We start from the raw sequence: 14651 nt of genomic DNA, 5'->3' as shown, positions 1-14651 counted from the left end.
GATGATCCTTCTTATCATCGGCTTTAGTTGTGCAGAAAGCTCCTGGTTAAATCAGTTTCTTTCTCTTGCTACTAAGTAGGTCTTATTACAAATTTGACATATTAATTTACTTTACTTTCACTGCAAAATTTAAGTCATTTAATTAATGTGTCCTATTTGTAACTACTGAAACTAAACCTACCTTAGACTCTCCATATTTGATATATTGTTAAGACGCTGTATCAAAATATAACTTTATAAAAAGTCATATCAAACGCTTTAGTAGTGAAATAAGTAAATGGTCAATTTTAAATCAGAGCAATAGTATTTATCGTCATTTCTTTTGAACACTTAGCTTGCAGTACCCGTCAGTTTTACCACATTTAAAGGAAAGAACTATATATTGTACCAAATAGTAAGAAACCTATCTACTGTTTTTTTTTCAAATAAAATATTACAGTTCATTTCAGAAAATCTTGTTAAATAAATGATTGTTCTAAAATAAACTACATCCATAAAGCAAATAGTCTAACGGTAAATTTGGCAACATAGACTTTTCAGCATTTTTACTTGTGGTAGGAATATTTCGCCGACCAATATACGAATAGTTCCGAAAGTATTCGAATCGCCGGACCACGATGATTTTTAATAAATACTTTCCGCAACAGCCATGACTGAGCGCGAGGTACCTTCGTCTCTTTCACAACGTATCATCATAGAGTTTTTAACCAATAAAACCATTAAACCATAGATCATAATTTAGTGTATGCGTGGGTCAGAGAATTTAGGGATGGGCGAGAACGTGTCGAAAATAAAAGTCATGATCGACGACCACGAAATAATCTCACAAATGACAACACCCGTGCTGTTCAAGAGCTTATTGAAGGTGATCGCCGGTTAGGGATTGAAGAAATCTCATCAGAATTGGGTGTAACCCGGAGTTCTATTCCGGTCCAATAGAGACGTCATCATACTTCATGATAACGCCAAGCCACACATCACAATTTTGACAAGGAATAAATTAGAAGAAATGCGCTGGAAAAACGAGCATCCTCTTTATAGCCCTCACTAGTCACCTTGTGATTTTTTGTTGTTTTGGCTCTTGAAAGAATCACGTGGAGGCAAAATATTTCAAAGCAAGAAGAAGTAGAGGAGTATGTGCGCAATTGATTGACAACCAGCACTCAATCTTTTTTATGAAGAAGGAATATTAAATTCCAAATCGGTGGCAAAATTGTGTAGAGAACGGAGGTGACTACAGTGAAAAATATTTTATAATTTTATTTATATATTTTATATCTGATGAAGGTTTTGTAGTTTTAAATCAAAGTTATTGTCTTAAATAGTCCTCGAAGTAGTGATATAAAAACGGACGCCTACAACAATAGAAAAAGTCGAACACAATGACATGGTTAACGATTCGTTCGATCAAACCGAAATTCAGCAACTCGCCGACGGTGTCGCGCTGCTCGTTTTTTGGCCACGACCGACTTTGTATTTGTATAGTACGGAAACTGATCAAACTTTCAAAAACTTTGCCCGTGAATAGCTAAATGACTCATTAAACTTTTTATTGTTCTTCAAGAAATATGCCGATGAATATTTTAAAAGTTGTGTCAACTAGGCGCCCCGACCGAATCGTTAACCGAAAGAATGGCGATTTAAAAACGGTTTTAATGAATTGCCGCTGTTGTCGTTTCGCTCTCTCGTCCGCCATCGCTCTCTGTCTGGCCCTCTAGGTTTTGCCTATTTTCCATTTTAATGGTTTTAATGGAATTAGAAATCGTTCTGGGCTTCGTCTTAGCCGCGAACAGTTAAGAGAAAATACTGCTAATATGCACAACAACTTTAATGTTTTATATATAAAAATATATGTTTTAAATAATAGTCGTACAAATTAGTTTTAAAAGATTATTTTAATTTGAAACTTTATTGTGAAAACGGTACGATTTATTTTACTCAAAGTATTGTGACAATCGAACAAGTGAAGCCAGTGAGACATCAGCATGAAATTGGTTACAAACGTACTCTATGAGATTTAATACACAGTATTACTGTTGGATATAAGGTGTCATAAAATTAATCTAAAATTTTAACTAATTATAATACCCTCATGTTTTTTTAAAATTGAAATTTTTCATTGTCTTCTTGAAATGTTTGATAACAATGAAGTGCCTAATATATTTCTTCCCAAATGTGCTGATTATAGACTTATTGGCAAAGACTTTGAGTTCAAAAGAACCCCTAAAAGGAAGCCAAGCAGTGTCAACACACGTGCCAGGGTAACCCGTTCCAATAACCAAAATAAAGAGTACCTACACAACCAGGAAATCTTCAATCTTAATTTAATTGTTTCACAAATCATATGGCATATGGCACCTTCTTGGCGAAGCCACATATCTTCACGTCACCATTATCCTCTTTATAGAGAAATAAGTCGGTTCTCAAAGCACGAAATATTGAGCACAATAACAGTCAGTCCGTCAGTCAACAGGCTTTTGTTTGGTAAAAAATATATCAAAGGGTACCATATTACTCAGAATAAGAGTAAATATTAGCATTACATTCCTCTTCAGTAGCAGCGTCCTGCATATTTTTATTGAACGTAACTATTGAAAGTAACATTTTTTTAACCTTCAGTAATCAACTTTTGTACTTACCTTCTAATCATCATATAATTTCTATTCATCTATATGAATACTGTAAATGAAAAAATAAAAAAGTATAATTGAATTCTATAATAAAGAGCTCGATAAAACATTGATATAGACCCCTGTATATAAAAAATATTTATATTAAATAGATATAAAATAAATATTTTCAAAGAAATATTTTTTAAAGACAGTGATTATTTAGTTTTAATACCAATCCACAAAAACAATGATTACATGTTTAATATGATTTAAACAATTCTTCTTAAAACTCTTTTCTTAAGTTCAATTTTTAACTGTTGCAGTTATTATGCATCAACAGCGTTTCCGGTCGGACCAACCAGAATAATTCCGCCATTAAAACGACAAAGATTGATGACTACATCCTCTAGAAACGGAAAAACTAGTCAGGTACAGAAAAATTCAACGGTGGCATCATTGGACCAACTGAAAGTTTACAGTGAGTATTATTTTTCCATATTTATACAGTAATAGATTTTATTGAATGCTTACTCATCAATAAAATATTATGAGCATTAGTAAAGTGAGATCTGTAAGATGGGTTTCAAAAATAAGTATTAGTATAAAGAATTTTTTAAATTTAAAAGATAATTTTCTTGTGTTAGGAGGCATGTAAAAGAATTTGTATTTAGATATCATGTGATTTAATAACAGGTAATTGAAAAGTCCCCGGACTGACACATAGATGGCGCTACTAAAATTAAATCCATATGTTTTTTAGTTAACCCTCAGAAGATATGTGTATAAATTTGACAGCTGTCGGATCATTAGTTTGTGAATTATAGCATTTTGAGTGAAGCAACTTTTGTTATTGTGAAAAAAAATGGATAAAAAGGAATTTTGCATGTTGTTAAAATATTGCTTTTTGAAGGGACAAATACAGTTGAAGCAAAAACTTGGATTGATACTGAGTTTCCGGACACTGTCCCAGGAAAATCAACCATCAATTATTGGTATGCTAAGTTTAGACGTGGTGAAATGAGCACCACAGACGGTGAACGCAGTGGACTCCCAAAAGAGGTTGTTACCGACGAAAACATTTAAAATATCTACAAAATTACTCTGAATGACCATAAATTGAAATTGAATGTAATGGCCAGACGCTCTAGAGATATCAACTGAACGTCTACATCATATCGTTATATACGAATATTTGGGTATGAGAAAACTTTGTACAAAGTGGGTGCCGCGCGAACTCACTTTTTACCAAAAACAACGACTAGTTGATGATTTGGAGCAGTGTTTGAAGATTATCAAACTTAATAAACTCGAGTTTTTGCGTCGATATATGACAATGGATTAAACATAGATCCATCATTTCACTCCGAAGTCCAATCGACAGTCATACGAGTAGACTGCACACGGTGAACCCGCTCCAAAGCGTGAGGAAACGCAACAGTTGGCTGGCAAGGTTATGGCGTCTGTATTTTGGGATACACATTGAATAATTTTCATTGACTACCTTGAAAAAGGAAGGACCATCAATAGCGCCTATTAAATAGCGTCATTGGGCTGTTTGAAAAAATCGATTTTTTCATATTTCTAGACAATAATAACTCCTTAAGTTACACATCAAATCTATATACACATTTTATAATGCAACGTTATGGCCCTGACTATCGCGGCCATGTGCAAGGGCCATCTCTTTTAAAACTACCTGAATGGTGAACTAGTGAAACGGTTGGTCTGTTTTCTAATAAATATGAACCATCAGTATCTCTTTGTATCGCCGTTAAAAAATTCGCCTCTTTTTTCTTTAAATAAATCAGTGTTTTTAAGAAAATTTATAGTTTTTGTGTTCTAAACCCTTTCCCATTACGTAATTGGCACGGTCGATGAAATTACCTATAGATCATAAGGCTTATCTGTTTTGAATTCATTTAATTAACTGGATTTACATTAATTATTAATAAAACATGACTTGTTGACGTTGGATTGGCAATCATTCCACAGTTACTCAAAACATTCCGTGGCGTAGTTAAGTGGAGTTCCAACAGAAGTATCGCAGCTTTTTTGCAGTTTTTGATTCTAAACTCTTTTAAATCTCATAAATTACATATATGACCTTAAATCAAGCCCAATCTGTCGCTTAGACAGACAGAAAAACATTAATATGAACTTATGAATGATCCTTCGTTTTATAATTTTCGCAACACTCGAAAAGCAACAAATAAACAGGGTTGAATGACCGACGATATCCATAAATCCACGATAGTCGATTTCAAATCAATTTTTACAAGGAAAAACATTCGAGAGGCGCGAACCGAACCGATCGCTTGTAATTCGACTCAGACGGAGGTCGAACGATCGCGAATGAAGAACGACCAAGTAGCCGAGCACGAGAGCGCGGAAGAGGCGAGAGACGAACGCCGAGGAAAAAAAAACAAATAAATCTATTCTATTAAATAACGGTTCTGCAATGAAAATTTTTCGGTTCTTCCTCAAGGTCCGTACATTCGAATCCGATCCGCTCTGATTTATTCCGCGTTTCCTTCTCCGAAACTATTTAATTTTCTCAAGCTAAAACGCAAATTGTTTCGTAATTTATGGGCCGGGATTCGGATTTGATTATTTTGTGTCTTTGTCGTTCCGATCCACGTATATTCCCATCTAGTCTTCTTCTTCTTTTTTGGCCCCTGCCGGCGTCCGTCTCGATTCACGCCGGTGTGTCGATACGGTTCATTTCGAATAAAATTCAATGATGCCGCCGACACGTACGAGAGGGGGGGGGGATATATATTCCCGTCGTTTACGAACAAGAATGTTGGAAAAGCCAGCATCGTGGTGGAAAACTATGCCTTGCTGTAGAGTTATTAATTTTTATTAATTAATTACTTGAAGTTCTCATAAATCTTTGTTAAATTTACAAAGTTTTATAAGAAAAATTACAAATTAGTAAAAAGAGGCGCGTTATAACAAAACATATACAAAATAAAAACGATATTAATAAATAACCACACTATATTTACTAAGAAGAGTTTTGAAACTCAGCGGGATAGGTGTGCTATATTAAAATAAGACATTAATTTAAAAAATAAACCTAATTTTAATAATATTATGATACAAAACAAAACCGTAACATTTTTATTATGTATTACATTCATACTAGTCGTTGCCGACTAGCCTATAATTTGTCTTTCAAACAGCTTAAATCTAAGTATATATCTAGAAGGAGACTAATAATATGTATGTATTAACTGTGCTATTTTTCTTATTGAATGCATCTCACTACATCAAACAATTTGAGTCTCGTGAGTACCCGTTCTGTTCTGATTTTGTCCAAGGATTGCAATACTTCGACTTTAACATCATAATAATGTATCTCCTCATGTCTCCTCCCGATACTCTTGATTCCCTAAATAGCAGTCGGTATCTGAAGGTCTTTGAATAAGTTTGGGGGTCAGCCACCAGGAAAAAGGTCGATATTTTGATATATCGATATTTTAAAAAATATCGATATATCGTCTCAGATATTTAAAAGAAATATCGATATATCGGAGAAAAAAATTGTTTATTATATAGTTTTACACACTTACAATTAATTATAATTAAATGGTTTTTTGTAATATTTAACAAAAAATATCGGCTGAAAAAAATATCGATATTTTTTTCACAAATTTTATTTTTTCGGCATCCCTAGTGTTACTTACAGTCACCATCAGTCCTATAGTATCTCAGTACACTTGCTATGCCTCTTAGGACTTTGCTTTGGAAAATGTATGTTATATTTGCCTTGCTTTTCGCGGAATAATTGAATTGAATTGCATGGATACACATAGATTTTAACGTTTGTTTATATGATATTAATTTATTACGTACTGTATTGAGGTCAATTCTTTACCTATTCTACACATGTGATATGCTACAAATGCAAAATATTACATTGGCCGTATTTGCTGATGATACTGCGATTTTTCTTATCAAAAAAAATAGCAAAGAAGCCAGATAAAAATTACAAAAGGCAAGTGACAATATAAATAATTTAACAGAAACTTGGGAAATTAACGAAAATAAATCTGTATATATATAGTTCAGGTATAATCAGACCGCATAGGCACCAATAAGAAAAAATAATAATATCATTCCATATAGCAACAACACTTAGTATGTCGTAATTAATCTTGATGTAAAATGTGACTGGAAGAAACATACAAAAAAAGAAAAAGAAAGGACTGGAGTAAAAAATATACAAACTTGTAGAAAAATGTATTAAATATATGGAACGAAATCAGTATTATTAGTACATAATAAATAGGTGTTATACAAGAAAATATTGAAGCATATATATATAATATATATATAAATATAAGTAATACAATTATGGGGAAATTCCGCAGAAACTAACATAAATATAATACAAGTTTTCCAGAAAAAAACCTTTATAGGTATTGTAGATGCATCCAGATTCTAGAGAACACATTACTTACACCGAAACCTTTAGATACCGACTGTCACCAAAATCAAAAGAGTTGTCCGGACACACGAGGGGAGGCACCATTCTTATATAAATATAGAAGCAATACAACTCTTGGATAACGCAAGAACATGATACAGACTCAAATGAATGAAACCGTTCTTACTCTGTACACTTGGTCGATTATCGAATGGTGATTCCGAATTCCAAACTGGAAATCTGGTACTTCTATAAATGGTTTAATGCGTTTTAACAGCTATTTCTCAAATAATTTTGATATCACAGCGAGCAGCGAAATAGGCCTGTAAGATCCAACTTGATCTGCCGGTTTGTCAGGTTTTTTAAGCATAATTATTGGAGCAACCTTAAGACATTCCGGAACATGGTTCAGTCTCACACAGGCATTGAATATATAACCGTATATATTAAATACTTTTACGTATTTTAAATAATCATATATATTGTTGAAAATGTAAAATATCAAAGCAAACGATTGGTTAAAAACCCGTGTAAATTACCAAGTGCAAATCCATCGTTTTTATGGTTTCATCAAATAACAGCTCACTTTTCATTTAGTACTATTGAGTTCTTCGGGGTATATAAATTGCATTTGGGACATTCATAACTTTTATTGCCTTTTGGGATATCTATTTTCGAAGCCCAAGAAATAAAAAAATAACTTATAGTGATACTGGTAGTGTCGATGGGAAAATTTATTAACGTTTTTCTTGGGCTATAGCAGCTCGATATACCCTATTTCCTCCTTTCTGGTTCCACGATATTCATAGCAAAATTTGATAAAACATGAATAAATTTTAAATATGATTTTAAATTAACTCCAACCATTCGTACGAATAGACAAATAAATAGGCTTGAATGGCGACAATTCGACGATATCCATCAATTCACAATTGATGGATCCAAATTCAAGAATCAAGTTCCATTTCAAATCATTTCTTATAACGAAAGGCCCATAACCCATATTCCCTCGGTGTCGATACCAATGACTCTCCTGGACACTAACCCATAACTTTTTGTACTTGGGATTATTGTAGTAGATTTATTTTCATAGGCAGTCAGAATGAGTCAGAGAAAATCCTCCTTTTCCTGTCTGGCAAGCAGCCAAACTATAATGAAGAAACGGACAGAACACAATGACTAAATTTATGTTGTAGCTACAATCCTCCCTCTACAACTTTTTGATCCCATGTAATTCTTTGAATTTTGAAACCAGAACCAAGGATTAATATCGGAGCAACATCACTATATGGTTCTAAAAGTGTTTGATGGGCTTCAGATGGAAATATCTTAAAATCAAGCGAAAATACAATTTTGTCTACAATGTCAAATTTATGGAATTTTGCTGTTATATCAGGTGGTGGTTTTAATAAGTTAAGAAATATAAAAAGGTGTAAAGCGAAAAAAACATTAATTTACCTTAAAATACTGTCATATTTCATAGAAAGAGGTAACTTAAACGGCGATACAGAACGACAATAATAGTTTGTATATATTACAAAACAAGTAAAACCTCATATACCAATGCTTAGTCTAGTTCATAGTGACGTAATCTCAATAAGACTCACATTTTCAATAATATATATCATTAATCAAATTACTCAAGGGGATCAAAAAATTTAATAATTTAATGTATTTCAATTCGAAATAATATCGTAATTTTTTTTTGTCAAATGGCCAACGTATTAACCAACCTACCAAGTCGGCATAGCATAAGAATAAATAAATAAGATAAATAACTAAATAGAGGATATATTACTGGCGTAACTAAATGAAAAGTTCCCGAAAGATTCCTAGCTGGTTCCGACAAACTCGTCCGTGTTCTCTCCCAGATATTTATTTTGCTTTAGCGGTTAATGTAATTACCGAGGAAATAGCGAATTAACAAGTTCCTGTGGAGAAAAAGCAAATAGATCTCCAAAGTTCGTTCATTTTTAAAAGGCAGTAAATTACCTCCGTCTGAATTAAAGTTTAAAGGCTGACTGACGGATTGTTCTTTATATAAAAGGTGTGGGCGTGTTAGCAGACCGGAAATGTTTGTGTTCAAATTCAGGTATTGTCTTGAATATAATCAATACTAAATAATTTTGTTAATAAGTTTTCTAAAGTTCAAAAGAAAATAGTATTATATATTATATTATTCCAACAGTCGGAACATGTCAAAGATCAATTAAAAAATTCCCGGCCTGACAAATAGATGGCGCTACTAGAATTAACTCCATATATTTTTCAGTTAGCCCTGACCCTCAAAAGATGCGTGTATAAATTTGACATCTGTTGGATCATTAGTTTGTGAATTATAGCATTTTGAGTGAAGCAACTTTTGTTATTGTGAAAAAAATGGACAAAAAGAACTTTTGCGTGTTGATAAAATATGGCTTTTTGAAGGGAAAAAATACAGATGAAACAAAAACTTGGCTTAATGCCGAGTTTCCGGACACTATCCCAGGAAAATCAACCATCAAGGATTGGTATGCTAAGTTTAGACGTGGTGAAATGAGCACCGAAGACGGTGAACGCAGTGGACGCCCAAAAGAGGTTGTTACCGACGAAAACATTAAAAATATCCACAAAATGATTTTGAATGACCGTAAATTAAAATTGAATGAAATAGCAGACACTCTAAAGATATCAACTGAACGTGTACATCATATCATTCACTAATATTTGGGTATGAGAAAGCTTTGTACAAAGTGGGACCGGCTCGAGCTCACTTTTGACCAAAATCAAAGACGAATTGATGATTCGTAGTAGTGTTTGTGGATGGTTAAGCGCAATAAACTCGAGTTTTTCCGTCGATATGTGACAATGGATGACACAAGGCTCCATCATTTCACTTCGAAGTCCAATGGACAATCGTCCGAGTTGAATGCACATGACGAACCCGCTCCCAAGCGCCGGAAAACGCAACAGTTGGCTGTCAAGGTTATGGCGTCTCTGGCATTTTGGGATGCGCATGGAATAATTTTCATTGACTACCTTGAGAAAGGAAGGACCATCAATAGCGCCTATTAAATAGCGTCATTGAACTGTTTGAAGAACAAAATCGCCGAAAAACGGCCGCATTTAACGAAATAGAAAGTGGTGCTTTACGAAAACAAGTCAGTGAAAACGATGGCAAAAATCCATGAATTCGGCTTCGAATTGCTTTCTCATCCACTATATTCCTCAGATTTGGCCCCCAGCGACTATTTCCTGTTCTCAGATCTCAACATAATGCTCACTGGGAAGAAATTTTCGTCGAATGAAGAGGTGATCGCCGAAACGGAGGCCTATTTTGAAGCAAAGGACAAATCGTACTACAAAAATGGTATCGAAAAGTTGAAGCGTCGCTATAATCAGTGTATCACCCTTGAAGGGAATTATGTTCAATAAAAAACTTTTTACCAAAAAAAAATTGTTTCACTATGGTAGGCCGGGGACTTTTCAATTGACTGGTTATTTATCCCATCACTGATAATTTTACAAAAATAGCGTAAAGAACTCACTAACTTTTACCTGTTTTATGTTTGACATATGTACTTACTTGACTTGCTCTATGTTGAAAGAAATTGTGTTAGATTTTTAATAAGAAATATTTTAATTTTTAGTTGAAAATATATTAGGACTAACTAAATATATATATAAACGAGATAATATAAAAAGTAATAATAATAATAAATGACAAATAATAATTACAGATGTGAAGAACACAGCAATTAATACGATTCAAAATTACTAGATGAATATGTTATTATTTTTCAGTTAATTTTCACGTTATAGAATCCATGTACCTATCTAATAAGAATACCTACATTTTTCATTATATATACATTATATATTCTAATAACATAATAAATTTTAAAACGCAGCCATAAATATTTGACAACCAAAAAAAATGTCGATCTTTTGTGACAGAGAAACTATTGATAACGGTGAACGTGACACTTTATATGGGAAAATAAAATAGTTTTTTTAAACTATTTTCCTCGAAATTATTTCCTCAACATATAAATATTCCCTAAACTTCAACAAACATTTTAAAAAATTATTTTATATTTAAGAAAATAAATCTACAATAATGCGAGAATTACAGAACAATAATATGAATTATGGCATATAAGACATTAATGGTAACAATACAGAGAAGATTATAGCAATACGGAAAACAAGAACTGCCAAAGCGCGCTTTCGTAAAAGAGAAATCAATAACTGATGCACTATATACAATAGAATCTAATACAAACAATAGAAAAGATATTTCAGTATAAATTCCACCAATAAGGACATATTTTTAGATATAACAACAAGAAAAAGTATATCAGCAAGAGTAAGGAGACTCATTAAAACGATAGTAGCTTACTTTACACAAACGACAAGAAACGAAAAAACAAATTAATTTACAATTACAAAAAGACTAAAACAAGATCAACAAGTTTCACAACAGCATTCAGCATATTAATTAAAGAGTCATAATAAGTCAGAAGCCAAAATTACTTTAATAGCCAAAAAAAAACTTAAGAAATTGCTGTTGGTGTCACAGGAAGCATTGCGCTGTGTTCTTCACCCAAAAAAAAATAATTTTGACACAGAAGTTAGTGAGGAATGTGTTCACCTTTTCTTCGACAGACATGTTCAGATCATTACAATCTGCATCCATGAATTTGTTCCTCATATTCTGCTCTAATTTTCGCATCTTAAACAGAATACTTCATTTCTAACATGATTTTGGAGAGAAAAATGCAGAATTTGCCTTAGTATCGTATTTGAAAGACGTCAAGCTTTCATAAGTATTCTAGTCAATGGAATGTGTGGTGATGTTTTGGATATTGCAAGTAGCTCTAGTCGCTATTTATTGTATGTAAGTTTTTACACTTTGACTTACGTTTTACTCCCATTGACCTAACATTGTAAAGCATTGAACTAAACAGGGAGCTATTTAAAAATATGGTCCTACACCGCTGAATCAATCCTCTTTTATTCCACATTGCTAGCTGATGCTTCAAACGGTGTCGGAATACAGTGTCACCCACTATAAAGGGATATACCACAAGAATTAGTAACAAAAACAATACCAAGAATAGAACTGAGTATGAATAAAAGAACATAAACAAGTGTAACATAAAATAAGAAGGTAAAGAGTAATTCTTAATCTACTTGAGCAGCATCTCATAACACATATGAATAAATAATTTGTACTGTTAATAGAAACGATTAAAAATAGCGTTCCACAACAAAAGCTTGAGTTTACAAGAAACCCTAACCCTGCATAATTCGATTGTATCTGCCATTATATAACAAAAACCAATAAATAACCAGTAAATAAGCCATAGCCCGACTGTCTGGCTCTAATCCTTTAACCGCTTAAGCAAAGAGAGCTCTTTTATCCTTAATGAGAACTATGATTTAACGCGCCCTCTTACAAATATAATTAAGTGTGCCCCGGACTAAATGAAAAGAGTGAACGACGTGCCGTACAAAACATATTTCCGCGGCGCTAGAAAAACACATAATAAAGGCCGCGAAAGCTTAGCCATTTTCATTAACGTCGGACGGCAGTGAATGCGCCATTGTCACAGTCTCTTTTCGCATAAATCTGGCCTAACTCGCCTTAAATATCTCGGTTTATTTCGGTCGCTTAATTTATTCCATTCGTAGTTTTTCGATTAAATTCATATAATTAACTGCAAAGTTACGGATTATATTTGAAAATTTTGAGTCATTTTGGAAACCGCGTTAGTAAATAGCGTAAAGGGGAGGCGACGGAGAGCTGTCAGCATCATTTTGTGAACCATGAGTCACATCTATTATTCTGCAGAAGTTAAACTTCACCGAGTACAATGATTAATTTGCAGCGAACTGAAGAATTCCAAAAATAGAATTAATGGAATTGATAAAACCATTCAGTAATTTACAGAAACCATTATTTCTGCATTAATTCCAGATTGAAGACCTTTCTTCTGTCCTCTAGATATCTCTAAATCTATTTTCCACTGAATTTTGTTCTAATTCAAAAAGCCAGCAAACTTGATGATGTATTTTACCATTAAAAAAAACTTAATCTTAAATTAAAAACTTAAAACAATATCGTTTACAACTATTCTGTATTTTCTCCCCGACAATAACAATAGCCATTATTATTTGTGTCGGTTGTCGGTGAATTAAACCTTCTGGCGTCCCACCGGCAGATGCTTTAACAGGTCCGATGATGATATTATGACAGTCGATCGAATGCTAATTTGAAGATGTTCTCTAAATCATTGTTCTGACGAATAAACACTTATACTTGGACCTCAGTTAGATTTACTGTTGGAATATGCGCACAACGCCTATCAGTTTCGAGATTCGGATTTGCCACGAAATAGACGACATATATTTGTAAGAATGGATCATCTGCTTTTGATAGTGGCAACAGCGTTCCTAGTAAGTGTTTATAACCTGATATCTGAGTTTTATAAAGATTTTGTTAACTTATTTCTGCATAATATAAGTTGTATAATAGCAGTAAAGTAGTAAACGATCATCACGAGAAATTATCTTCAATGTTTAATTCACACATAATGTCACAAAACAAATTTTAGATGGTACCCATAAATTTTGGACCACCAACAATGTCGATCCATCGTAACAATGAAACTATTGATGTCAAACAACAGTAGTCTTCTGTAAATATTGAAAATCCAAAATTAGCCAAATCTATCCAGACATCCATAAAAGAATATGTTAGAAGAATGAATAACAAAAATAATACAAACACTATAACTGACCTTCCGTCGACTTCTGCAAATATTGCAAACCCAAAATTAGCCAAATCGGTCCAGCCGTATAGTATCTCAAGTTTTAGCGAAAGTAACAAACAGCAATTCATAATAAACTAATAAATATAAACATTTATATATAATTATATTATTCAGTAACTTTTTTTAATTTCTTACCTGCAATCATGTATAAATATTTGATCCAGCTGTTGATTTAATTATCACAATCTCTCAATTTCTATTGAAACTACATATGCAGACGACCTACCATAGTATTATCCACTAATGAAATGAATCAATGAAAAGATATCTGCTTATGTAACTTTTGCCTTAGTAGTACATATTAGTACATCTAGACAGACGTCTAACTTAGAAGAAGCACATACTAGCTAAATGAAAATAACTGACTTAAATGAATTAAATTTGGTACTACTACACCAAATGCAAAGTTATATTCAATCTTACGAAGTCCAACTATTGTATACTGTTAGATAGTCTAATAGTTACCAGTAGTTCAAAAACAAAGCATTACATGCCATTCCAATGTTCCATACTACGATGTTTTGCCAATCAGATAAAAGTTCTTGCACATTACATTATGAGCTAAAACTCAGAGTAATTAAATTAATAAATTAATAAATATATAATATAAATATAATCATATATGCATATATCTAATACATAATCTTATTCCATAATTATTTTACGGTATTTTATTCGGTTCTAAATACCACTTCCTAGTAGTAATAACACTTATCAATTATATAAAAATATATACACACTAAATATTAGATAAGAGAATAACATATTAATTAAGTAAAATTCAACTAT

At 32.8% G+C, this 14651-nt stretch overlaps 1 protein-coding gene across 2 annotated transcripts in view; it reads left to right on the top strand.

Moving 5' to 3' along the window:
* LOC143198205 (heterogeneous nuclear ribonucleoprotein C-like 3) overlaps positions 1-14651 on the top strand; it is a 608535-nt gene that overhangs the window by 538933 nt on the left and 54951 nt on the right. For both annotated transcript variants that reach the window (XM_076407314.1, XM_076407315.1), the window contains one exon: positions 2936-3090. In XM_076407314.1, coding sequence (XP_076263429.1) covers positions 2936-3090 — 155 coding nt within the window. The remainder of the gene's footprint in view (positions 1-2935; positions 3091-14651) is intronic.

This window comes from Rhynchophorus ferrugineus, unplaced genomic scaffold, assembly GCF_030347505.1.
Source record: "Rhynchophorus ferrugineus isolate W39M unplaced genomic scaffold, kcgeb_rfMv2 rfM6, whole genome shotgun sequence".
Taxonomy (NCBI): domain Eukaryota; kingdom Metazoa; phylum Arthropoda; class Insecta; order Coleoptera; family Curculionidae; genus Rhynchophorus; species Rhynchophorus ferrugineus.
This window is presented reverse-complemented; position numbering and strand designations above follow the sequence as displayed.